The sequence below is a fragment of the Syngnathus typhle genome, linkage group LG10, assembly GCF_033458585.1.
Source record: "Syngnathus typhle isolate RoL2023-S1 ecotype Sweden linkage group LG10, RoL_Styp_1.0, whole genome shotgun sequence".
NCBI lineage: Eukaryota > Metazoa > Chordata > Actinopteri > Syngnathiformes > Syngnathidae > Syngnathus > Syngnathus typhle.
In genome coordinates, this window is record NC_083747.1 from 6,336,209 (window position 1) to 6,362,414 (window position 26,206).

At 38.7% G+C, this 26,206-nt stretch overlaps 1 protein-coding gene and 1 long non-coding RNA gene across 3 annotated transcripts in view; both read right to left on the reverse strand.

The window, feature by feature from the left end:
• Positions 1–9,392: 9,392 nt before the first annotated feature.
• Positions 9,393–26,206, reverse strand: part of LOC133161145 (uncharacterized) — a 39,191-nt gene continuing 22,377 nt past the window's right edge. Inside the window, exons 5-7 of the long non-coding RNA XR_009716017.1 lie at positions 10,430–10,498; positions 10,283–10,350; positions 9,393–9,523 (exon numbers count right to left, since the gene is read on the reverse strand). This is a non-coding gene — a long non-coding RNA (uncharacterized LOC133161145). The remainder of the gene's footprint in view (positions 9,524–10,282; positions 10,351–10,429; positions 10,499–26,206) is intronic.
• irx4a (iroquois homeobox 4a) lies at positions 20,354–26,109 on the reverse strand. 2 transcript variants are annotated; one of them, XM_061289838.1, is made up of 5 exons: positions 25,501–26,109; positions 24,625–24,876; positions 23,804–23,910; positions 22,404–22,717; positions 20,354–21,625 (listed from the first exon to the last, which is right to left on the reverse strand). In XM_061289838.1, exons 1-5 carry the CDS (start codon positions 25,543–25,545, stop codon positions 20,919–20,921), a joined length of 1,425 nt encoding a protein of 474 aa, XP_061145822.1. In that variant the 5' UTR covers positions 25,546–26,109; the 3' UTR covers positions 20,354–20,918. The 2 variants fall into 2 exon arrangements, with proteins under 2 accessions (XP_061145822.1, XP_061145823.1); XM_061289839.1 differs by having other exon boundaries at positions 22,404–22,714; positions 25,501–26,107.

The following is a 26,206-nucleotide window of genomic DNA, read 5'->3' on the forward strand; positions in this document are numbered from 1 at the left end:
CACTCTCTCACGCACAAACAGACAAAGGGACCATTATAAAATGCCAATTCATATTTCATATGTGCCTGTTTGAATCTGTTTGGGCCACAAAGTTACAAATGGTGGTGACGTGGTTAAAGTATTTATGCTTTGCTACCCAACAGTCTATCCATTAGTAATACGGCAGCGTGAAAGGGAACATATTCTTTGTCTTCGTATATTCCATTTGTTGTCAGGATGGATTCACTCTTTCTGTTAGATACCATATGGGGATAACAACAGCTATCGTGAGTGTGTGTGGGTGTGCATGTGTGTGTGTTTGTGTGCATATTTTGGTAGACTGTGCGCTCAGTGTAAAAATGGGCATAACATCATTTCCGTGCCAGTGCAAGTCTGGAGTGTTTGGGGCCATGTTGATAAATGTTAGCAAATCTGGGCGTGCCAGTGCATGAAACAACCTTGCCCCCAATGTATTTGCCAATTTGGTGACAAAAAGTAGTTGGCGTTTGGCGTTAAAGCAGGCACGTGTCATTTTCATGCAGGGGCAATGGTTTAGTTCAGCATGTTTGTGAATTTGGGAGATGCATTTCTGCCTCGCCCACTAGCGCATCTGCAAATTTGGTGAAAATCAGTAGATCATATAATTGACTGGGGTAAAAAAAAAAAGCAGGTCTACTTCCAGGCACAGTGAAGGGCATCTTGGTATACTTTGAGAAATGTAAAATGTATAACAGATACCAATCAAACATACAATTAGAGTTATACATTGCACATTGTTTTCCTATAACTTCTTTGTTTCCACACATGCTATTGTCACTATAATCTACTAAGATCATATGTTTATGTATTTCAAGCATTACAAAGAGTTCAAGAAAATTGAGTCCACTTCATTCCAGTCAATTTTGTCATTAAATAAAATTGGCTTGCAGGCTACACAAATTTATAGCAAGTATTTTTAGTAACAACAAATCTATTTGTTAAGCCACTTGAGCAAACATTTAACATAACCACAATGGTAGCAGTCAGGCTAACATCATGTAAACAAGGAGAACCTGATGCCGCATTAGAGTAAATGACAGTTAAAACTAAGACTTGCAGTGCTTGGAGCAATATGCCAAGTCGCAGGCAACGAAACAAAAGTGGTGATGTTTACAGTCGTGTGACAATGAACCATGCCAGGGAGAAAGGTAAGAATTAATAGTTACAAAATGAAATCCTACTTGGAACGCATGTTTACCTCTGGTTAAATGCATATTAGATGAATGGGTTAGAACTTCAAAACACAAGTAAATAATTTTTTTAAGCAACTCCAAGGTGCACAAGGGCATATTGTAATCACAACATGGTGGAACATAAGTCAGAAGTCTTTCAGAATTTATATAACATGGAAGTAACATTATTTGGCATGTAAGTGAAGGAGAGGAGTTGCATGGAATATAAATAACTAATAAGAGCACAACACAAGTTTTTTACGACTGCAGACACCAATCAAGATTAATTATTTCTATTGTTAATTTTTTATTGTCTCAACACACAACGGAGAAAATGCATTAGTCACTTAGCATCTTTTTAATTTTTCATGGCAAGCTGCTTGGGAGGGGAAAAAAAACCCCACTGTAGTGACCAAAGAAATGACAACAAAAGATGCAGTGGCAAACAACTGCAAATAAGCATCACACAGACACAGATCGCTGCCTCTTAATCTTCTAATTAATCTTCTTTTTTTTTTTTAAAAAAAAGACTGATGGTATTCTCAAAAAAGTCATGAATGCTAATCCCATAATAAAGGCATTGTGACATTTTTTAAAATCAGCCAGTTACACTCAATAGGTATAGCATTTCTAAATACTTAGGAGTATTATCATTTTTAATAACCTCAGAAGCCATTCATTCAAAGCTTTTTTTGATCCTCTGTGACCTTTTAAAATTCTGCACATAATATTACCATGCTAACTGTGTGCGACACGGCCCATGCATATTAAAAGCATACATTTTAGTGTCATGATGATTTGTCTGAAAATATGCTCAATTAGCTATTAATCCTTTACCTCTGTGCAATTATCATTCTTTATGGAGGAGGGGCTGCCGGATTCTGGTTAACAGTTTGGTTTCAAAGGTTGCAGAGGTTTTGAATGTGATCAATAATACAGGCTTTAATGAGGCGCAACGGGCCCCCGACTGAGATGATTTCATCCAAAATGCATTCATTTCTTGTTTTATTAATCTGCTACCACAAGCTGAGATGTTCAAAGCTGCAGGAAGGCCAATAACCTGTGGTGCTGATAAGTGAATGGGAAAGAGGTAGGGATTCTGGGTGTGTCTTTCAACACTTCTCCAGGAATCATGGAAAACTGTCCATAACTGGAACGTTATTAGAGTTGGCACAATCTGAATTTAAATCCATGCATGATTTTTTATTTGTTTACACTTTATAGCGATTCATTTATATTTACAATTCTGTGACCATTAACAATTGTTATTAAAAATTGAATGTAAGGATCTGTATAAGACGTAGTTCCTTATGAAGTGCTTAAAATTACATGGCACGCACGCACGCACACACACACACACGCACACACACACGCACGCACGCATGCACGCACGCACGCGCGCACACACAGTTGTGATGTCTATTCTCATTCATTTATAGTACCTTCTGTGGCCAAAAGATGATACAAAGGTCACGGAGTGTCATGTTTTTTAAGAAGACCTTTTTTTAAGGTGCTTGTCAGTTGACTGAAAAGAAAACCCTGAATCAAATCTGTGTGGATGTTGAAACCAGGGAGGGTGAGGGTTAAAAGGTTGGGTTATTGAACCAAGGGAATAAAGCATAACGTACTATAGGAATGATAAGATAAAGGTGAGGAAAGCAAAAGATTGTTGAATTACAGATATACTACTTTAGATAATACAGATATACTACTTTAGATAATCTAAATTGTCATAAGTAGGCTCAAAAATACATTTGCTTCTATACATGCGCGTGTAGTTGGGAAAGACATAATATTATATCGTGATTAACTGTTCAGTCAATTTTCTACAAAGAATTTTCTGAGAATATTTTGAAAATGTTACTCAAAATACTTAAGCGATGCATTTTATCCACCCATTCATACGTTTGGCCTTCTGTGCCCTTTGGTGAGATCCTATTTCTTCCTTAACGACGCCCTTCTCCATGCTCCCAGACCTACCCTGACTCCATTTGCATTCATTTTCATGATTGCCCCATGCCTGTCTCACTCTCCCCGCCTTGCCCTCCTATTACCTGCCTGTCCATTCAGCTCTACATCAGTCGACAGACAGAATTCACAATATTCGCCTCCTTTTGAAAACCACAGGCATGGTTGAGGGGAGCTGTAGTAGAAATCATTCAAGTGTGCTCGTTCACTTTTTTTAGGGGCTTGTCGTTTCACAACTACCTTTTTCAACAGTGCTGTCGGATAAGAGAATTAATAGGCATCACCTCAGTGCTCTTCCGAAACCACGTGTTTGTGCAGCCTTTGGAAATAGTAATTGAAATTCATTTTTTTCTGAAAGGAAGTATGTATTTTAAAACAGATTTTCTGGTGAAGAGCATATCAGTCACTGTTATAGAAATCGAGACAATGAGAAGTTTTAAACGGCGACGCAGAGACAGTTAGAGATCTACGCCATCGTTTTGTAGCATCAATAGAAATTCAACACACGTTATCCTCCAAACATTTTGACCACAAACAGCCAAATCACTGTCACAATTGCATTTTTGTTTCATGAGCATTTCCAGTAAATATCGGAATAACACACAACCACTGAAGGAGTCTTAAAACACCAATGCAATGTTGTACAGAGCAACTGTTCTGGGAAAAAAAGATCCATCTTAATGCATGACCATGTAGAGCGGAACAGAACCTCCCCCTACCCCAAAAAAACATTTTCTTTTCTTTTTGAAATGAGTGATGATTTTTTGAAGACTCAACGACAGACCGTTAATAAGAATAAGACAAATCAGATAGTTGGCATCAGGTCAAAAACCTTGTACCTCAAAAATTGACACTTTACCGGAGCTCCCCAAAATGGAAAAATTAGCATTGCATCGTTAAAGAGAGCAAGCCATTTTCCATACTTGGTCAATAATTTGTAAAAAATTGCACCCACACTTGTGGAGTGAACAGTACATTTTTGACAATACGTACGTATATGTGACTTATGAGGGTTTGGCCCGGCCCCAGTTATATTTTTTGCCAACAGTTTAATATATATATATATATATATATATATATATATATATATATATATATATATATATATATATATATATATATATATATATATATATATATATATATATATATATATATACACACACACACAATGTTGTGAGGTAAAATCATTGTCATTACAATATTCATGAGGTTCATTCCATTCCTCCCCACCCCCTTTTCGCCTTTCCTCCTTCTCTCTTGAATGCCAGAGGTGACAGTGGGAGACTTTCTTTTCTCTTCTCCACTGAAAAGGTTAATGCGCATGCCTCATATCAACCAGCACGATTATATCCTTGGCCCATATATTAAATGCAATGGTTGATACTCAAAAAGTGACGTGTCCAAAACAATTTAATTCCAATTGATCATTTTAGAGAGAACAGCATCGCAATATAACAACAAATCTCACTTATATACATTTTCAGGTTTCAGTATGTCCATGAGATAATTAGGCCACGACAGTTGTAATCCCAGGGAGGAACCAATATTTGGTTATTTTGACTGCATGACTTTTTCTAGTAGATTCTTACTGTTCCTGTACAGCAGCATTGTGATAAATTCGTTCAAGGGATAGGTGAGTACCGATACCAGGTATCGTATGGGTGCCGATATTTTATGATACCTGTACTCACAAAGGCGGCCAATACCAGTATTGGTTTGGTCTTGCATCTGTCTTACAATTAGGAACTATGAATTAAAAGAACAGAATTTTGCCATTAATTTCATGCATTTTTAAGGAAGGTATTTTGGGTATTAAGACTTTCTTTGAAATTATTATAAAATTGTCATGGGGGTCATGTATCAAAAGTAGGTTACTCGTATCAGTACTTTGTATCGGTATTGGTGACTACTTAAGTATGGAACATCCCCAATTATTTCACTGCCTATCAATGTTGGAAATATGATGAGCAGTCGTGTGTCCACAGTGTACAAGCATCCCTCACACGTCTCTCACATTCTTCCACAGTACATGTGTCTCACTCTTGCGCTCTCACAGTTTCTCCTTATCGCTGTGGCTTTCTAACAAATAAAAGGACAACAAGCAAGAACATCTGCTGGACAGACACAAACATGCCCGCGCACGCCTTCACCCTGGCGCCTCTGCTGCAGCATCTCCACACCACAAACAAGCGTGCGGTTGTTATCGCTTCTTGCCATGCTCGCAGAGTAAAGTTTAAGCTGATTCAGTGACAACTCAAACTGAGCCACCCCAGCATTTTCTTACAGCAAGGCCTCCTAATCTGCCAGCCTGGTGTGGCAATGGAAAGTGGTCTGCATCCTAATGCAACAGAGGAGAGAGACTCGAAACAGCACAATTAAAAAGATACGGTTGTGTTTACACACTGGCCTGTGTAAGTGCTGAATAAGAGACATAAACAGCTTTGCCGCAGCCAGTGTAAGTGGCCTGCTACGCCTGCTGAATATCAGAAGTGTTACTGTAGCTTTGTAGCGCTGCCCACAATAAACCTTGTGTTGTTTGAAAAGCCGGCATTAGACAGCAACAACTGGCATCGGAGAAGTGAAACGATTTGATTTTGTCTAATCTGGTTGAGGGGGGAAATAATCCCTCCATGCACTGTGATCGCTTGGATGTGCTTGCTTCTGTGTTTATGCAAGTTTGTGTATGTGTGTTTATGTGGGATTGCTTGCCAGATATTTGTTTGCATCCGAGACAGAGGTTTGGACGCTTAATTCTACGCTTTTGGTCCTTTGTGTAAAATTGTCGATATGACCATTTCCATTAAAGTTGCCATAGTTGTTGCACATTGTACTGACAATGACAGGAGAGTGATCTGGCGCTCCAAATCCATTCTACCCTCACAATTTTGCTCACGTCCTTGTGGACCCATCTGAGCCCCATTGTAAATGGCACTGGTTATATGATGACTTCAGATGTAAATCCTCATATTCTCTCTGATATCTCTCTGGCATCCTGTTGTCTCGATCTCTGATCACTTATCTTCTGGGAAGTGTTGCACTGAGCCAGAAACAACAGCCATATTAGCTTTTTGTATGTATTCCCCCAAAGAGCAACAATGGACTGTGTCAGGCCGATTGGTTCCCCCAGCGAGTCTCAGGGAAGGATTTGAAAATTGAAAAACAAAACAAAAACAAACAAAAAAACTTTGGTTCACACAAGGCTGTTCAATTGCTTGCTACCATTATAGTTCCTCTTTGATCGTGCGCTCGAAGTAAACTAATCTCACAAGCTTTCATTCATTATAATCCTGGATCATGAAATCCATTTGGACGGTTGTTCATCCCAAAACTCTTGGTGAATTTTTCATGCCAAAAATGTGATATTCATTCATGTGTTGTTTTGTCTGATGAAAGCTCTCATATGTTGCATTTGCGTGACGGGTAATCAGGTGTTTCTATAGACAAAGGTCCACTGTCACTTTGTCTGCAGGGCAATGATTTGCACTCACACACCCAGTCACCTCACCCAGGGAGAGGTGAGAAACAATACCATAGTGCCTCATTATAATCAATGGTGACACACTCCACGGATGGGTAAAATACTTTGAAAACAATGTTGGGTGTTGGATTTGATTTTGTGGATCAAAGGGTGGCATGTAGTTTATCGCTATATTGCACATACGTGTATGACAACATATGATAATGAATAACTGAATCACTATGATTCATTTAGGCTTGCAGACACCTAACAGAATCACAATGAGAGTCTGAGTTAAGCCAAATTCCATAACTTTGTGTAACTTCTTATTTACTTCTTGGAAGTGGAAGATGGAACGAGGGTGGTTGTAGAATAGTGAAAGAGGTATTTGTTTGAGTTGATATTACATCAAACAAGGTATCCAGATCAATGGTGACATTGTATTACATAAACAAAAGCATATGTTCCCGTCATGTATTTATTGCTTATACTATGACCCCGCATCAAGACACTCTGCAGATGAGAAGTGTGGGACTTATTTACTTGTCCAGCCTCTCTGTGTGTATACTCTTGTCAACAAGATGTTAACACTCAAAGGGGAAAATAACTGCAAATATAAACATGGCAAGGAACATTTTAAGGTGGAACGAACATTCTCTGACAGCTTGACAATCACCTGAGGGTGGAACGGATTCCAAAATCCCTGTCCAACCGGCCACACATTTTTCTTTCTTGGCTTGACTTCTACACACCTAAACACACATACATGTACCACAGTTTGAGGAGGCCACGTGGGGAGCGAGACAGTCTTTGGTCAAGATGCTGCACGCTCAAGCAGAACTATCTGGATGTTTCCCCTCAGCAAACTGCCGGTATCGGTGGTGACAGATAGACAGACTGACTCACTCTCCAACACACTCATAAAAATGACTGACAGATGTGGATCAAGACTGTCACAATTTCATCGTAAATGTTGCGCTATCCAATTAATCAAATGGATTTTACACCGATATTGTGCAAATACCCGCAAATAAAATGGTGTGTAATAAGACAATCTTTTTTTTTCCAGTTGATATAGGATTAGAATATAATTTATATGTATATGTATTTACGTTGCCCCTACTATGTTATATTGTATTTTGTGTTGTATAAATTGGCATGCATGTTTTTAATTTCTAATTTTGTAATTATGTACAAAGAAATACACATAAACAAACCTTTCACATACAACCTGCATTTCTATCACATATATAGAGCTTTATTTTAACTTTAATATCTATGATGGTTTGCCCAGCCCATGAGCTTTTTTAGTTCTCTTTTCACACCATAGAGGTCACTGTTGCTTTACAGACTGCTTTAAATAGCCAGTTTCAGTGTTATCCTATCTTGAGCTATTGTCACTGTAAGAAAATGTTGTTTGCGTTGCTATTAAATGCATCACACAACAGTACTCTCTTCATTTACTATTATCATATCAGCAGGTTTTCCACCTTCAAACAATCTCAACATAATTTATCATTGTGGCATTGCGGCACAAAAGCATACCGTTAATACATTGGTCATACATACTAAAACTTTAGTTTGAGCTCTTGAACCCTTGTGGTTCATTTCGTTTTCCTCAGGCAGCTTTGAGATTCTGGCAGTTGAAAGTCTAACAGTGAATGGAGCTCTGAGGTTACAACAAAGTGTAACCTCAAACTAACCACAAACACTTTATTTTAAAAATGTACTGTATTAAATGAAGTATTGCACTTCAAAACGCATTTACAGACTGTAACAGTGATACACGCACTTTGTTAATTTGACAATTTCTTTTAATTTAGCATGCAGAGCAACGTCAAAAAAAAAAAAAACCAAAAAAGACCCAAGAATCAAAAATTTAACTAAAGGTGATGAAAAGAAATTATGATTAATTGCTTTGGAAAAGAACATTGGTTAACTGAAACCACACCTTATGCCTTTGCAAGAATTGTTATGCCCTGAAGGAATCGTAAGACTTAAAATTGTGCCAGCAAGATGTCTAGCTCCAGGCCAATACTTTTCACATTTATTTATGGCTCCTTGATGAAAGTTCTAAAACTACTCAACTAGGCTACAATATAATCCAATGCATTTATGAGCTTGTAAGTGTACTCATTTGGATGCTCTTGTGAGCAAAATATCTGAAATGCTAAGTCAGATTCATGCAAGAAACTGAAGTGTTTGCATTCAGTTGGACAAAAATATTCAAAATGTGTTTGCATTTATGTTGCTCCTACAAGGCAGCACGCAAGTGTCCAAGTGTCCACATGACATGCTAAATAAGTTCAACACACCTCAGCACACACTGACAACCCATTCACACATTTAACACTTGAACTGCATGTGCCAAATATTCAGGCTCTGTTGGCTTGTTCTGGGGTCTAGACCAGACCCCCACCACCACCACAAACGTACACACTCTCCCCTGAAGGCTCGTTTCCATCAACTGGCAAACACAGAGCCAGCGTGGTCTCTACCCATTCCATTTTTTTAAATACATATAAATCCATGTCAGTGTAAATGGTTAATTATGTGTTTCGCTGAGTGTCAAACTTCCTGCCTGCACGGTTGCTCATACATATACGCACACAAACACAGACATGGTAGATGACAATGGCAGCAGAATGGCACACAATCTTTTGTCCTTAAGTTACTGAATCAAAAATAAGGATTCATGGGATATGAAAGATCAAATGGGCGTAGGACAAAATACAGTCAGTACATTGCATAGGTTGCTTCCAACTTACCTTGTTAAAAGTCCTTAAAGGTAAGTTGGCATGTCATACTGTGTGATCCCTTTCACAAAGTGGAGGTTTTTGGAGTGATTTTGGTGCGTAATTATCATAGCAACATCTTGTGCTCGGTGACAAGCAATCAGGCGAGCCTGCACACAATGGAAGAATGAAACAAAGAGTCATAGCCTTCATCATCATTATTTCTTTGACTTTGATAAGGTAGAAAAATATTATCTTGAGTTCGTCTGTCTGTTTTTAATTTGATGTATCAGACCTTATATGATATCAAAACCCAGACACATCTGCGGACCTGTCAAACAAGCAGACCTAATTAATGTCAAAGGAAAGTGAAGGTAAATGCTAACCTTTACTAATATGGAGCTTAATTCAAAGTTTTTGTTAAAACTCATAGAGCATGGCAATTTCAGGAGGTTTTTTTTTTTTAATACTGTCGTATTGCTCTCTGATTTTGTGGTAGAAAAGAAATCAATAATTAACAGTTTTTAACTTTGAATGGATTTGAAAGAGACACTGAACCACAGTCTAATGCTTGTTTAAAGGTGGGAGCAGTTGGAAGACCATCTCTCTGCTGAAGTAATTATTATATTCAATAATATAGTTAGCGTTATTGGTAAAGGAAAATTATGAATTTCATTTCACAATTCAAAACTAGTTCTTCGACATGATGAAAACTTCCCCATTAATGATTCACTCAGTTTTGTTTTACGGATGTGAATAACGGAAAAGACATTTGACTGGAAAGACATTGGACAAAACTATTGAGACTAAACTCATGACTAATTTTTACTGATCTTATTTCATTCACGCATGCATATTCAAATACAGAGTGAGTTCCAGTTCCATGTCCTCTATGGAAGAGTTTTCCTTTTGAATTTCAAGTGACTTACCTAGCTCCAGTCCTCTGCTATATTGTGGCCAAAGGTAGAATCCTAGTCTGTTATTCTGCCTTTTGATGCTGTAAATAGACAACAAGAAATCTAATTTTATTCATGAAGGTATCGCTTGAATATAAATTTTGACATTGATATGCCTACGTTGTCCTCAGCCTTGACTTTTGTTGATGTTGTGATCATCCACTGTAGTTGTCTTCACCTATATGTTGTCTTTGGAGAAACGTGAGATTTTTTTAAGATAAATAAATGAAATAATCTTCAATGTCAGGCAGCAAAACCACAAACGCAGCAAATCACAAACAAGCACTGACCGAAATAGCCAAAAGGAAGGCCTAACAAACTACACCCAGAGTGGAGGAACGTGGTGTCATCCACGGCTCCTGATTTCAAGCAGTCAATGAATACAAATGGTTTTCATTGCAAAATTCAAAGTTCTGTTTATATCGCTGCAATATTAGCGACATGCTGTAGTACCAGGGTTTGAAAAAGGATTCTGCTTGTCCTATCACTGACTGAAGTCTCATTGAACAGCTGCCATACCGCAGAAAGGGTAGAATGATTGAACTCAGAGATGCCAGCCAAATCTGTTTTGTACATATGCATGGCACTCTTGTTTAGACGACATGTAAATATAGAAGAGGAAGCAGTTCAAACATAGATTGCACACATTGTGCAATAGTTTCACTTGATGAACAAAGGGAGGAGAACTGCTGTTATGCGAATACCAAGGTATTTGCATTCCAGATTTATTTATTTTTTTAACCTTGAAAAAACAAATTTAATGTGTGGCGACCAGTCCAGGGTGTAGCCAGCCTCTCGCCCAAAGTCAGCTGAGGGGCTCTAGCTCAGTGAGGATAAACATGATAGAAAATGGATTGATGAAAGTCTGGATTTATTTTGAAATAAATACAATACAAGACATTGATGCAGCGATTTTTCACCAAAGCAGGGGAAATTCCTGGCCATGGTGAACACAATAGATTACACACTCTGAAGGAGACGTGCCAGGGGACAAACACTTTCTACTTTTTCCTTATCCGAATCATATTTATTTTATTAGGTCTATTCTCCATAGGCTTCACGGTGGCAGGATAGCCATGCGTTCAGACACTCCCTCGCATACACACACATGCACAAACGTGACAGGACCCCAGATCTCCACTGGTGCATGTAGTGATTCTATTTTTTGTCCCTTGTGGAGTTTTCTTTCCCCCCTTTCATCCACTGAGGATAGCTAACACCAGCAGCCAGACATAATTAGTACTGGAGAAAACACAAAGAGTGCAGGCTCCTAATGACTAGTAACATCTTGGTGGTTTGGTGTAGACTTTTTGTGTGTGTCATTTGAAAGGCGGTAAAGATCAATAGCATTCAATGAAAACTAATTGTGAAGCACAAAAGTGGGCAGCTGTGAGGCATCTTTTAGGCTATGTGACGGGAAACCATGAGGAAGATTTTTTTCAGTCATTTAGGAAAGCCCTCTGAGAGTAAAATTGTGTGAAACTGTGCGTGAAAAATGGCAGAATAAAATACCCATAATTCTTCCATTATTTAGTAACTTTCAAGCAACATGGAGAGACGGGAGGCAGATGGCAAATGAGAGTAGGAGAAGACTGTCATCCCATTGAATGTCTACAGTTTTTAATGTTCCACATTGCTTCTTACTAAAGAAGCTGCAATAGACGGTGAAAGAGAAAGACCGCTGGAGATAAATACTTAAGCTTTAATGAAGGTAAATTAGATCCCACCTAAATTTTTGGAATTTATGAGAAATATTAAATTCAAAATTGGTTCCAAGACACATCTTTGCCTTTTAAGTTTAAGGGAATTTTCTTTTCGTTCGATGAAATCAATTTTTCACTTTTGGGCCATAATTCCAAAGGTATGTTTACGGGGACACAACACCATTTTAAAATTCCGCACCAAAACAAACAAATAAAATAAAGGCAACAACAACTACAACAACAACAAAAACCCGACATAGTGACCTATAAATCCTGCTAAGCCCATTTCCATTTACAGAAGTGATTATTCCTTTACAGACTGAATAAACAGGATATCAATGGAGAAAAACAGTCTGACCACCTGACACTGACTACAAACATCTGCCAATTGGGGCATAGTTCCAATTAATTCGATTGGATGCATACAACTATGAAGCAACATATTGAACGTTTTCTTATCAAAACGACTCCTTAAAAATATCATCTCTTTGTTTCGCATTTGCTGACTGCACATTTCTTTCCATTTTACTGCATTTTCTACTATATTTATAACCCTCGTTATCCTAAACACACATGAACACACGGGGGCAATCACACAGAGATTAGAGTGCCCAACGACCACCAACCACAGCCAATGCACACATCCACACATCCAGCCACACAAATTTCAGTTGGCCGTGGTCATTGGCAGTGACCTTGCTATAATCTCTATCTAATTATATACACAGCCAGGTTTACTGTTTAGAGGCAGAGACCTGAGAAAATATAACCTGCTAATCTTATTTGGTCACAGTGGTAATAACCTGTTGAGTAGGCAGAGAGGAGCCCGGGGCTTTCGCTTCAACTTAAGCAAATATACCCTCAATAAGAGTCAATTGCACTCTAACTTTATACCGTATTTTCCTTGCATCCATGTTTATTCTTTCAGCTGCACATGGGTGGGGCTGCCCATCAGGGTGGGTGGAGGATGTGAATTATTGGTGTGTTGTCATTTTATTAGTAGCTATGTATTAATATTAATAATAATTAGACATAATTAATATTAATATGCAACATATACTAGTCAATTAATTTTTTATTTGGTTGAAAAGATATTAAACACTTGGGTATATTAGTGTGTGCAGTTGCGTGTGTGTGGTTGTGTGCGTCACGTAAATCTGTGATTTAAAACAAACCTAAAAGGCTGATTTGGGAGAATCAAGAGAAACATGAAGAACTGAGGCAGTCTCGCAGAAATACAGGTGCAAAACTCCTTAGAACACACACACATAAACAAACAGCATTGCAAGTCTGACCACACTCATCCTCACACATGCAAGACCATCTGTAACACTGTGTAGGTTCATCTCCACGCTCCACTTTTTTGCTCATTAATAGGAACAACAAAGTTCTGATTTACTTCTGTTTGCACAACCACATGTTAAAAATAGCATCTAAGAACTGACATATTTACAATTACCGTAACCTCTCCCAGAGTTATTACCTATTTTGTCCTATTTAATGAACAAAAAGTTATTACAGAATTTCCATTTGGCCTTGGCTCTGTCTTATTGTGTGTCTGTGATGTGCATGGACACACGGATGCTCAGACCTTGTTTCCACATGAATACAAGTGATAGAATGTATTCCCTCATCAAAGGAGGTGTGATAGAGTGTGTCTCACAGACACAAGCTTACACTGCCACACACATTATGTAAATAATGCATACGTCTTAAAGGGTTCAAGCCACCAGAGTTGGCCCACTCCAATTATGAAGGGTAGCACTTAGCATGGTTCTCTCTTCATCTCGTTTACCTATGAGTTTCACCAAGGCGGACGTGGTAACCAGTTTATCAACGTGATGCTTTTTCCTTATCTGAATAGAGGACCTTTTCAAAGCGGTCTTCTTAACCTTACTACTATCTGTTTCTGTCTCTGTATCCCCACATCCCTGATGCCCATCACCCTACAACCCAAGCTTTTTATTTCCACTCACAGTAAGTGGAGGCCATGGTCTGGTCTACACTCGCCCCAAACACATCTAATGACAACCATGCCAAGCATTCACCATCCATCACATTATCTTTCAGAAACGAGGTATTAGTGTTCCCTGTCCCGTCAGCCAATTACCTGCTACCTTCTGCTTGAGTCACCTGCATTGCAAATGTGACCTTTACTTAGAAGGCTGATTGCATATTTCCCAGAGCGTATGAGAGAATGCAGAGTTTTGAAGTATGTGCGTGTTTTCCAGGGAGCGTGTGATCTCCAAAAGTGTGACATACAAGAGAATGAAAATATGCATGCGTGATGCATGCATGCAGGCACTCAAACTGCACAGTTGTCTAGCAATGGTTATGTGTGGGACTTTATGTGATACTTACAGGATATGAAGAACAATTAATCGTGTACATGTTTGGTTTTATGCCAGCGCCATTGTGTCTCTAGGTGACAAGTCTTTGTGTTTGTGACTGCGCCAGTGAACAAGCCCTGTGACCCCTCATATACATCCACCGGACCCCCTTCCTTGGCCTCTCAGCACCCCCCCCCCCCCCTTCCCCAGACCCCTACCCAACCCATTCACCCTCCTCAGGTGATGGGCTGTCGTGAATGTTAATATTCTGTGATGGCTGTGGAGCAAATAAGTGTTTCTGACACTGTACAGGATAGTGCCTTAATGAGGAGGCTGGTCAGTCAGCCGCAGCCACTGTACAAGTCACACACTCTGCTCATGCACAGATGAACCTTAACACGTTAAACCACCTCAGTTGAGAGCACTGCAGAAATTCTATAACGTAACTGGGGTTTTACTGAAATACATTGTCCTCAACTTGAGTCTTATAAACATGCATGGCAAATATATTTATATAGCTCTAATTCTCAACCAAATTTCTGACTTTCTATTTAAGTTGGCAACAATAAATTACTTCCGAATGGATTCCAATGTGTTACGCATTGCACAAACGTCACAGTCCAACAAATGAAAAATTCAACGTTAGTAATTTTTTTAATGAAGCGTGGTTATATACCACTTTATCTACACCATACGGTGCCCAAAGTGCTTCACAAAGCCTGACATTCACTGAAAACGTCGCTATTGAACCGGAGAAGGACATATATTGCTAAAGACAGCATCTTTAATACATCGGCATGATGGGCATCATTGACCGTACTGTTAAACACTTTATTTAATGCTCATTAGCTCGCTATCACGCTTATCCACTCACAGGTGTATCACTTGAAAGAACCTTGCCGTCCGCCACAAACCGTATGTTTACTCCCGAAATAATTAGTAAGTTCCCACTTACGCAACTCTGCATTCAAATGACAACACAGTAATATTCAAAGTTCTGATCACAGTCTGACAATTAATTACGACTGAGTAGCACCATTGATAAACAATACACAGCATTTCCCAGATAACAGCTGCTGGCATTTGTCCCTCTTGGACACAATAGGCCTTTTTTATTTTCACTTCACTCAAGCTGATTCTTAAGATCTCATATTCCTCATACATTACCTTGCAACACAATAAATTGACCGATCATTCTAGAATACTCAATTTCATTTTTAGATTCAGTGGCTCACCTTTGGTAAAGAAATACTGAAGTTCAGACCATTTTTTTGTTGACATATCTGCCCATTATGGAGTCCAAATTATTCTGACAGCCTTTGGACACAGTAAACTGAATCACTACCAGTCCACTGCATGTACAAGTCTGTGAACAAAGAACCTGCCTTTCCCTCCTCCCTGTGGATTGTCAAGAAAATGTACAGCTTGTAACTGAGTCGGTCGGCCATTCATTTCCGAAAACAGGTGAAAATCAAATCGCTTGGCTGACTCATCACAATCTGAACAATTTGATGGGGATTTAATTCATTGTTTTCACCTTAGCACATAGAGCGAGAATAACCCGAAGAGGAGTAAAGTTGGGAGTAAGTGAAGCCAAGAAGCAGACATTAGGCTTGATTGAGACGCATTGCAGTTGGTGAATCCCCTAACTGTGAGCACAACCTCACACTTGGCCGGGCTGTCTCTCAAAAGTAGTCTATAGCGGACCTGTTGGAGTTACTGAATCGTCACACTACATGTTGTAGCCCAGGAACGATGTGCCCAGAAAGGTGTTACTTTTCCTCTCTCTGTGGGACTTGTTAGAGGAACTATTTTGGAACGTCATTCTTGCTGCCACAGAGTAACTTGAGCTGCAAAGCAACTGCACAGTTGCTATAATTTTATTTTCAATTGAGGTTTGCCAAGGAACACGGTATATGTTAAGCTTAAGAAATAAAGTAAAAGTCTTTGTTAAATTACAAAATGCATTAATAAACCCCTGGAAACAAATATATGTCGGAATAAAAAAACAACTTCTATGTCATGTAGCTTATTGTGAGTGAGTGAACATTTTCCACATTGTAACTGGATACTGAATACTTGACATTTACACAGACACATTCTTGTCAACTGCCATTTTTTGGGCGACATTAAGTGGTTTCAACTGTCAAATGCCATTTACCCATGGATTTTCTATTGTGCTTGTCCTCTGTGTTGTCCATCCTAGTTAGCTCTGGGCAAGGGACAGGGCACACCCCTGGACTGGTCACCAGGGCACATGTAAAGAAACGACCATTCACACTCACACCTATGGCCAATATAGAGTTATAGAGTATTTAACGTCAAACTGCAGAAATCCAAACTGTTTCTGAAACTACTTTCTACTCAAAATAAATGCATTATGATAATTGTACTATAAAGTTTAAAGACATCAGCAAGCTAACAAAACTGTTTGGAAAATGTAGCTGTGAAATAGGCTACATTTTTGTTCTACTTTGCAAAACACAATGGTTTACTTTACCAAATGGCTCCTTTGGTAAAAACGTCAAGGCACTTGCATGGCTAAAGAAAACAGCAACATTGATTTCATCCTTAAAATAACCATACTTGAATAAGAATAACCAACGAGACTAGGTTGTAGAATCTTTGTTATCTGGTGGTGAGTTTAACTGAGTTGTCAGACGGAGATGAAGTGTGTTGTGATGACCTATGATCACACCCTCTTGACAATCCCTTGACCTTTAGAGGGCAAGTGTTAAAACAGTCACAGACTATAGCCACTGAGAAGTACAACAATAAAAAAAGACTACGTAAGTATCAGAGGCAGTCATTATTGTCATCAAGTGATTTTGTATTTATAATGGAAGATTTTGTCCACTTTTAATTCAGAGTGTTCATGTATCCATATTACTTAATCAGCACCTTTATCACAGCTCCAAATTACATTTTGGCTCAGGACAGTTATAATTCACACATGTGCATGATTCCGTAATTTGATTCTGTAATTTGTATTTGTTTCTACAAACAATATATTTTATACCTACTGTGTGTGTTTTATTACTATTACACATTTTATTTGGCATTTCCGCTGTCATTTAAAACCTGTGATAAGCTACACACTGTGTTGGATTAAATGGAAATACAAATATCTTGTCTTCAAGGTATATGATTTTGTCTTGCTGTTCAGATGGAATTTTACCACCCTACTGTGGCCTTTACATAAAAATAAAATAAACATAATAATAAGCATATTTTCCTATTTTTATTTAGTAGGTAAGAGTATAAATGCATTCAAGTACACTCAAAATAAAATGCCTCACTGAAATTCATTGTTGGTTGAGTCATCTAGTCAGTCTTTATAGAAGCAAGTTAAGGTGGTGAAAAGCAAAGCCCCTCAGGCTAAAGCCTCTTGACCTGTGGAATGACTGCAGGGAGGTGATGGCAGCTTGGGTCTGATAGAGGCCAATGGCCCAGGCCTCAAGGCACATCCTGCACACATGCTTTTGGCAACAGTAACCTCAACAAAGCAACAAATACTACACACCAAAGATCACACACTCAACAGACGCGTTTCTATAAGCAGTAGAAGAATGAATAAGCGTTTCAATTCTTTAAGCAGTGGAGGTGGGTGGGGCTGCTGTGCACCTTACCAGATTGGTGGTTGCTGACTGATGACAGAAAAGACAGCTCAATTTGAGCATGCATACCAAAACCGAAAATAAATTAGAATGGCAGTTCAGAGTGAGGTAAAATAATATTTTGATCACCATACAACATATGTTAAGTTGAACATGAGAAATGCAGGTTACTGTTATTTTCTTTTAATTTATTTATTTATTTGAATCACTGACAAAAAAGTAATGGGATAAAACCTTACAAAATGTTAGTAAACAAAACATATTTGTTTATTTGGGGTGCGTGGTAAGTAATCTTTGCATTGTATTGTGTCAGTAATACTACATATATTCATTTGCAAATATTGGCCAGAATCACAATTTAACATTTAGATTTTATTAATTTGAAACTGAAAAGGAAACATTTGTAATGCTGAACACATTGGGAAAAAAATGCAAACACAGATTCTCTTCAAGGTGCCACTGATCTGATTATGTGTTGCATGTCTGTGTTCTCCATTCACAGTCATGCTTCATGTGTTCATCTAATCACATAACTGTTATTCTCCCTTTATTAATGTTGGTCTGCCTAGATTAAGTATTCAATCAAGCCTTGTGATCCTTATACAATCTTTGTGTGTGTGTGAGAGACAGAGAGAGTTTGTACATTGATGTGTAATGGTGTGTAAATATATTTATGGCTCAGGGTCACAGTGGCATTAACCTGACCCAGACTGTGCCTCTCAGGGGATCGTCAGGGCTGCTGATTGTTCTGTGTTGCACTCACCTATTGCGGGCCCATATAAACAGTGTGTTTCAACGTATGTGATTTTTTGACAGGGCGCTTGTTTTTAAAGGAGTTTGTGGGCAACTTGGAGGATATTAAGGTTATCATCACTAATGACAGTATTATCTATAGGAACAATCAAGTTGTGCGAGATTAGTACACATTTTACTCTGCAAGTGAGCTCAAGCTTGTTATTAGGCCTTTGGCTCAGCTCGCTCAGTCAGACATATGCCAAAGGCCGACATATTATTCGAGTTTTAAACCTCTAATTGGTAGCGTTTAAAAGGCATTTAAGAGTGCCCTTTCTTTGCCACTTTTCTCATTCCCCATTTAATGTATTGTGTCAAAGTCTATTACCTCACTTGGACGTTTTTGTCCCTTAAAGAGCGCGTGCATGAGAGGGGGTGAGAAACAGGGAGAGCGGGAGTGGGGGGTTTGGGGGGAAAAACACCATCAGCTGAGGTTTGCCAGGTCGATAAAGCTTTTAGATTTGGAGATGTTTTCAGGGGAGCCCATTTCCTGCGGCTAAGAGTTGTTAATGGAGCTTAAGGAATTATCTTATGACTCTCTCTGTTTCAGTTTATTTGGGCCTCGGAACACCCCCCCCCCCCCTTCTTTCAATATGCTACTGTCAAAGCTACTTAATGAAAAGTAACGCCCCGCTGATTACAGTTTTATATGGTCTCTATGTAAAAGGGGCCTGTTAATTTACCATCACGCTCCCTCTGTGTGTTCATATTTGACACGGCTGAATGATTTAGCGCTACACTCGCTCTCCTTTTTTCTATCCACCTCTCTCTTATTCAGTCAATTAAAAAGGGCCACATTGCAGGTCTAATAAAATGTACCTTCATGCTAAATTAATCAAACATTGTGGCAGGGTTGTCTTATCAGGCAACCATTGCTTCCTATAATAATTAATTAAGTACCAATTAACCCTGCATATCTGACACATCCGAGGTTATTTTCTTGTCATAAATCAACTTTCTTCTGAAATGCTGTGTTCTATCTTTTATAAAAGTGAATAAATTCATTACCGCTGCGGTAATAAAATAAATCCCACTTTGCTTCCTTGCAGGATAAAAGGGGGCTCAATCGTTGATGCTCCCCCCACCTCCATTAAAATTCATCTGGGAAGGCACGCCTCCCTCCCCTCCTTGCTCTTCTAGGACAGAGTCCCATGAGAGCTCCACTTTTGCCATTACTGTCAAGTACCCTTGACTTTTTTCCCTCTATTTGCCCTTTTATCTACAACAACTAATTCGAGTTCCTTTGCCCTTTTCACTTTTAGACAACGTGAGTGCCTCCCTTTCACTTTCTTCCCGCACATTCAGACCTTTGTTTCCTGGATGTTGTCTGATGGAAATTGAGGAGCCAGTGTCAAAAGTGAAAACTTCAAATTATCTCATTGGAGCTTCGTTTCTGAACCCATTAATGGACGCATGGCGAATAACTTAGCAGTTTGACAGCTGCATCATGGACAAGGTTGAGAATAGGGAATCTTGGAGAGAGAGCTGAGAGGGGAAATCAATGAGGTGCCATGAAATATGTCCACCTACATCCCAATTACAGCCTGTTTAGATGGAATTAATGAGGCAGAGCTCAGATATTTTCCTGTCTTGAGGTCTTGCTTCTAAAATGAGATGTTTTGAGTTAGTCTGTTGTTCTTATTTCTGCTTTGCTATTAAAATGATAAACCTACAATTTATTAATAATGATTAAAAAAATCTATTTAGTCCCTCTTCCTGAGACAGCAACTCTTAAGGAACATCACAATCTCCCCTCGGAAGCTTTTTTTTATTTATTTTTTATTGTCAGTGCACAATGTTGGGACTCATCCAACCTTTGAAGAGCTGTGCATTGGTTAGACTTTTTAAAAACGTGTCCAACTTTTGAACAGCTGTGCATTCGTGAGACTTTTTTTATTTAATAGTGCCAATCCTCCAAATTATTTTAATTATATATGCATGCGTATAGGAACGAAAGTAAAATAAATAATAAATACTGTAAACCTCAAGATGTAAACATATTATACAATTCAACAACTTGTGCGCGTGCGTTGGAAAAAACAAAATCTGGATCAATTGGAATAGTTCATTGTGTTAAAGAATGTACCAGCGAAAAGGCAACATATAGGTTCTATCCCAGTTATTTTTGTCCTTTTTTTTTTAAAATAAATTATTTGTTTTGGTGTTATTATGAACAAAAGAGTTTGTTAATAGTCTTGAAACTCATGGCACTGTCTTTGGACGAGTCCTGTTCATGGTGTAGGACCCCTGGACTCTTCTCTGCTTCTAAGAGGGATCCTTTGGTGGTGCTGCTGCTCCAGGATACAGTGGTGTTGGTCAGGGCTTGACTCAAAGTGCTGTGCCTGAACAAGGGATCATGGAAGACCCCATCCACCCAGTTTCTCAGTGTGGTGACGGGCGAGTCCTGCCTGCGGTCCAGGCCTGAGGTGGGTGAGGTAGCGACTGATGGTGGGCTAAGGGAAGAGGAGGGGGGTACTTGACACCTCAGCATACAAGAAGGGTAATCAGTCTGGACCAATGAGGTCGCCGTCTGGGCCAAAGACCAAATTCGAGGTTTGCCGTCTAATATGTGGTGCTGGGGCTGTTGGTTGTAACAAGCCTTTGGCTGCACTCTACTCTCTGCCTGGAACTCCTCTTGATTTGTTTTTAGGCAACTTTTACTCAAGTCTTCTTCCCCCCCGAGTGCAGCCGGGCCAGACATTTTTAGAGACACATCTTTGATGAGGTGCTCAGTGGGACAGTCGCCTGTCGTTGTCATGTGAGGGTTCATGTGGTATCTGTGCTTCAACTCACACTCCGAACTCTCTGACTCCAGAGTGTCAAAATCTTCCAGGTCGCTCAGCTGAAGATCTTTATTGGATTGACCTCGACTATCTGGGAAAAAGAGAAAGCAGGCGGTCAGTGCATGAAGGATGGCAACACCGGATCTGATTACAGCATCAGCCACTCTGCAGTCCATTCAGAATGTTAGAAGTTCAGTGATAGTACTGACATCATAGCTGATAAAAGGCATTTTCCTCTCCATGCAAATGAAAAGAAGTTTGTTTTATTCAGCATATAAAACTGCCATTAATTGTGCTGATCAGTGTTAAAAAATATTCATCAATTATCACAATTGTAAATGTAGTTTCCTTTATAAAGCAAATAGAAAATATTAAAACCTTTCTGTGTACTTATTTCAATTTTAGGATGACGTGAAAATTGCTTAACAAAGCTAAGTCAGTTTTGCATTTAATCAAATTTGTATCCCCTGATCCATTTGAATCAACTGAATATATTAAAAAAAGAAATACAGTAACATCAAGCTGAATATATCAAACTTGAACTTGATATTGCGTGGTCTGTAAAAATATGTTTTAATAATATTTATAATATATTAAATTCCACTTGTTAAAAATATAAGTAAATGACTTTTTCAAAGACTATTGTTAATTTTTATTCGTGTTTGTGGTATTCCAATCATACTTATATTTAAATTTGCTATAAAACGTTACATAATGATACTACATTACAGATGTGCAGTTCTTTTTTTCTTCATACGCTCCAAATAATAAAATCTGAAAATCTTTAACACATCAATGACACTCGACGAAAGACCCCTGTTATATTTCGCCGAAACATTTTGAAAAAGTGACGCTGTGGTGACACTGACCATTTTCATGACTTTCACTTTTTATCTGCTCCTCCTGAGAACAGTCGTCATCCTCGTCATATCGTTTCTCCTCTGAGCCCTTGTTTCTGGGCGGCCATGTCATCTTGTTCTCTTTCTTCAGCCTCCTCCTGGCGTTGGCAAACCAGGTGGACACCTGTGTCAGGGTCATCTTGGTGATGATGGCCAGCATGATCTTTTCACCTTTGGTGGGATAAGGGTTCTTCCTGTGTTCCTGCAGCCATGCTTTCAGAGTGCTAGTTGTCTCACGAGTGGCGTTCTTGCGCCTAGGACCTCCATCCATGGAACCATATCTGCTTGGGAGAACAACACACCCGCAATGAGCTCATATGCGATATATTTGACTACCCAAACTTTTTCCCCTGGTGGACTTAAGGTTAAAAGCAATCATCTACAGCTTGCTCTTGAAATATGACTCCGAACATAGTCTGCTTTTTTAATTTGCCAGACAAAACAAAAATTGCCCATCAAACACGCATCTTCATCACTTCTTGAAAGTAAACATTCAATTCACGTTCACAAAAGACCGATGTATTGTTGAGATAATTTCAAAATCTAGTTTTGTCAGCCTCCCTAGTCCCACAAACATATCCGTACATTTAAAATGCACAATGTTGATCGTCAGTCAGTAGAGAGCTCTTAACGTCCTCTCGAGGGAGCCTTTTATGAGGCCTTATTGCTTTGAATAGTTTAGTAAGGGTCAAGCACTGCTAAGGGAATCGCAAGGAGAACTATGCACCTTTCCTCGATGCATTTGGTTCTCCAGGAAATAAAATAGACTGTAAAATTGCTTTATGGGCTGTGATGATGAGCCCTCAGGTAAAAGACAGGCAGATAAAGTGGAAGTGTTGTAGGGCCCCTTGTTCATCTGTGTGCCAGATTGTCTGCCTTTCCTCACACACTGCAAGCCTTTTATTGCAAGTTAGTTTACATTGACTGTAGTGTGATTTTAAACCAGACACGCCCTTTCGGCGATTGCTTTTTTTTACATGTAATGCATAAGAAAATATTAAACAAGGGAAACATTTGTGTTAACTGCCACACTGATTATAAGATATAAGAAAAGACAGGAAGTGTTTACTTCCAGGTGTTACTTTTCATCACCTCACAATCTTCAGTTCTGTTCAATATGACCCATTATTCTCATCTCGAGCCTAAAACAGGGCATAACTCTCCGTTGTAAACAAACAAAAATCGTTAAGTTTCGAAAGTGTAATCTCTAAACTTTTTGCGTAGTTTTTCCAGCAAAATGAAATACTGCTGCATACCTACAAAATAATTCATAATAAAAATATAAAAATGATAGTAAACAGCTCTTAGGCACTTCTGAAACAAGCAAACAAACACTTAATTTGAAAATGTCAGACTATAAAAAAAAATACCTGTCATACTGATACTGTCCCAAAGTCGGATCATAAGGATAGTAGGCCGTCGCTTGGGTTATACCTGCATGTGCAGAGGCTGTGGCATCTTTTGTATCAAATGTACCCTGTAACCAGTAAACAAAAATAAGGCTCAACTTGAAATCAGGAATATTCATGTTGACTCAGTTACACACTTGAGAATGATTTAGTTTAATTTATTCCACCAATAATGATTAAGCCACAATGGTTCACTGTAGCTGTGGGAAGTGGGAATTGTTAAATAAGTATTTAATTAGGAACTTGTGGTTTCTGAACATTGAGTTAAAAATAGAGTAGCTTTTTATAGCAACACATTAAAATATACAAACAACTTTTAAAAAAATGTATAATAAAACATTAAAACATTTTAAATAAGCATATGAATATCAATACATTTTGTATGATGTAAGACAGGATTTTGCATTACTATTTTGTCTGTCCGACTTTATCCAAACACTGCACCTTTATGAATTCCCACTTATTTTCTTTATTTTTCCTGTGACATTCTCAAATTGCCTTATTTGCCCCTGCATGTCACTCTGAATCCTATACATAAGTGAACATAAACAGATTAATTTGAGTTGTTGCTGAATAGATTAAAAGCATTTAAAAAGTGAAAATAATCTGTGAATCAATGTCTATTTCCATTACTGCGTTTCCTAAATGTCACTTCGGAATGTGATAAAATGCAACATGAGCACAGCATGCATGCAGACAGAACCAGCTTTGTTAAACAGAGAGGTGCGACTGCAGGGTCCATTAATCAGTGCCAAAAAAAAAAAAAAAAGAAAAACGCTCACCAGCGAGTAAAAAGCGGAGGCGTCCGTTCCATATGTAACATAGTTGCCGTATCCTTGCGTGCCCGTGTAGGGACTCCCGTACATGCCCAGTGCGGCCGCCGAGCTGAGCTCATGTCTGGCGGTCGCCAGCAGTCGGCTCTCATACACGGGGCAGTAAACGGGCGTCTGCCCGGACGCAGCCACTCCGGAGTCGGCGATGGATCTGCCGGTAGACTCGCAGCATGTGGTCAGAGAGTTGCTTGTCATTAGGAACTGCACGAATTAGAGAAAAAGAACGAGATCATTTGAAAATAAAATCACTTATCGTGCAAGAAAGTTTCAGCCAATGCATGAGAAGCTGGAACGGAACAGAACGGACTTTTTTTTAATGGAATATTGTGTTACTTAAATGCACACTAACGAATCTTCGAAATAATAATAATAAAAAAACAACATTCTTTAAAAGACGTTGAGTGATGTTGAAAACCTGATAACATGCGCGTTAACACAAAAAGACGCATTTTTTTCCTGCATATTGGAGCGCACATGCGTTAAAACATAATGTCTGTCAATGACATGCAGACAAAATAAAAAATAGCAGTTTGCACATGAATGTGGCTTATTAAGAAGTTGTCACGTGCGTAATGCGCAAATACAGTCTATTTATCCGTTCAAATTTATTCAGAGTATACTGGGGGTTTCATTTTCCGCTTCCCTCGATTTTCTACCTTTGCAGGTGTCAAGTTAGAGTAAAGAAATATCCTTTCCCATCTCCGACACGTGTCTTTCATTTTTTATCAAAGTGCGCTAAACACCAAACTCAGATCGATGAGATAGCCCATCGCAGACGTTTCAGTCAAAATCATTTATACAATTAAACAAGTTAAAATAACTTACTTGCGGAGCAGACGAATAAGGATATCCAAATTGTGGATATGACATGGTAGAGAGGTCCCCCAATATCCAGAAATAAAGCGAGACTGAAGGTCTCCACTCTCACGCAGGCTCCTGCTGCTGCTGCTGCTGCTGCTGCTGCTGCTTGACTGTACCAATTGATTGCACAAGCTTCTTGGATGCTTATAGGGCGAAGCACAGTAGCATGTTTAATTTGTGTAAAATGCCCCCCCACTCGAACACCTTTCAAATAAAATAAATAAATAAAATACAGAAAACCAGAAAGCTGCTGCGTATTTTTTTAATGAAAAATATATATCAACCAAATATATAAAAATAAATATCTATCGTTTTCAAGAATGACAACTTTGTTGTCCCATATGTATTTTTGCGTTGTAAAAAGTTGTACAAAAGACGTCAGCAGCGGATGCAGGTTGTTTTAAGAGGCAATAGCTATGACGTCAGAAGTTTGTCACTCTAAAAATGATCCGTCCTAACTTTATTATTCATTTTCATTGTGGGGACGAGGGCAATGAAAAAAATATTATTTGCAAAAGTGAACAAAGTGAAATTCAAACAATAAATTGTTTGAATTGAATCGATCGATCGATCGATCGATCGATCGATCGATCGATCTATCTATCTATCTATCTATCTATCTATCTATCTATCTATCTATCTATCTATCTATCTATCTATCTATCTATCT

Coding starts and splice junctions, on each gene's coding strand:
- irx4a (XM_061289838.1), bottom strand. CDS start 25,545: ATGTCATATCCACAATTTGGATATCCTTATTCGTCTGCTCCGCAA. Junction 23,911..24,624: donor CCTCCGCTTTTTACTCGCTG/GTGAGCGTTTTT, acceptor TACTGGTTACAG/GGTACATTTGATACAAAAGA. Junction 22,718..23,803: donor GGACAGTATCAGTATGACAG/GTATTTTTTTTT, acceptor TGTTCTCCCAAG/CAGATATGGTTCCATGGATG.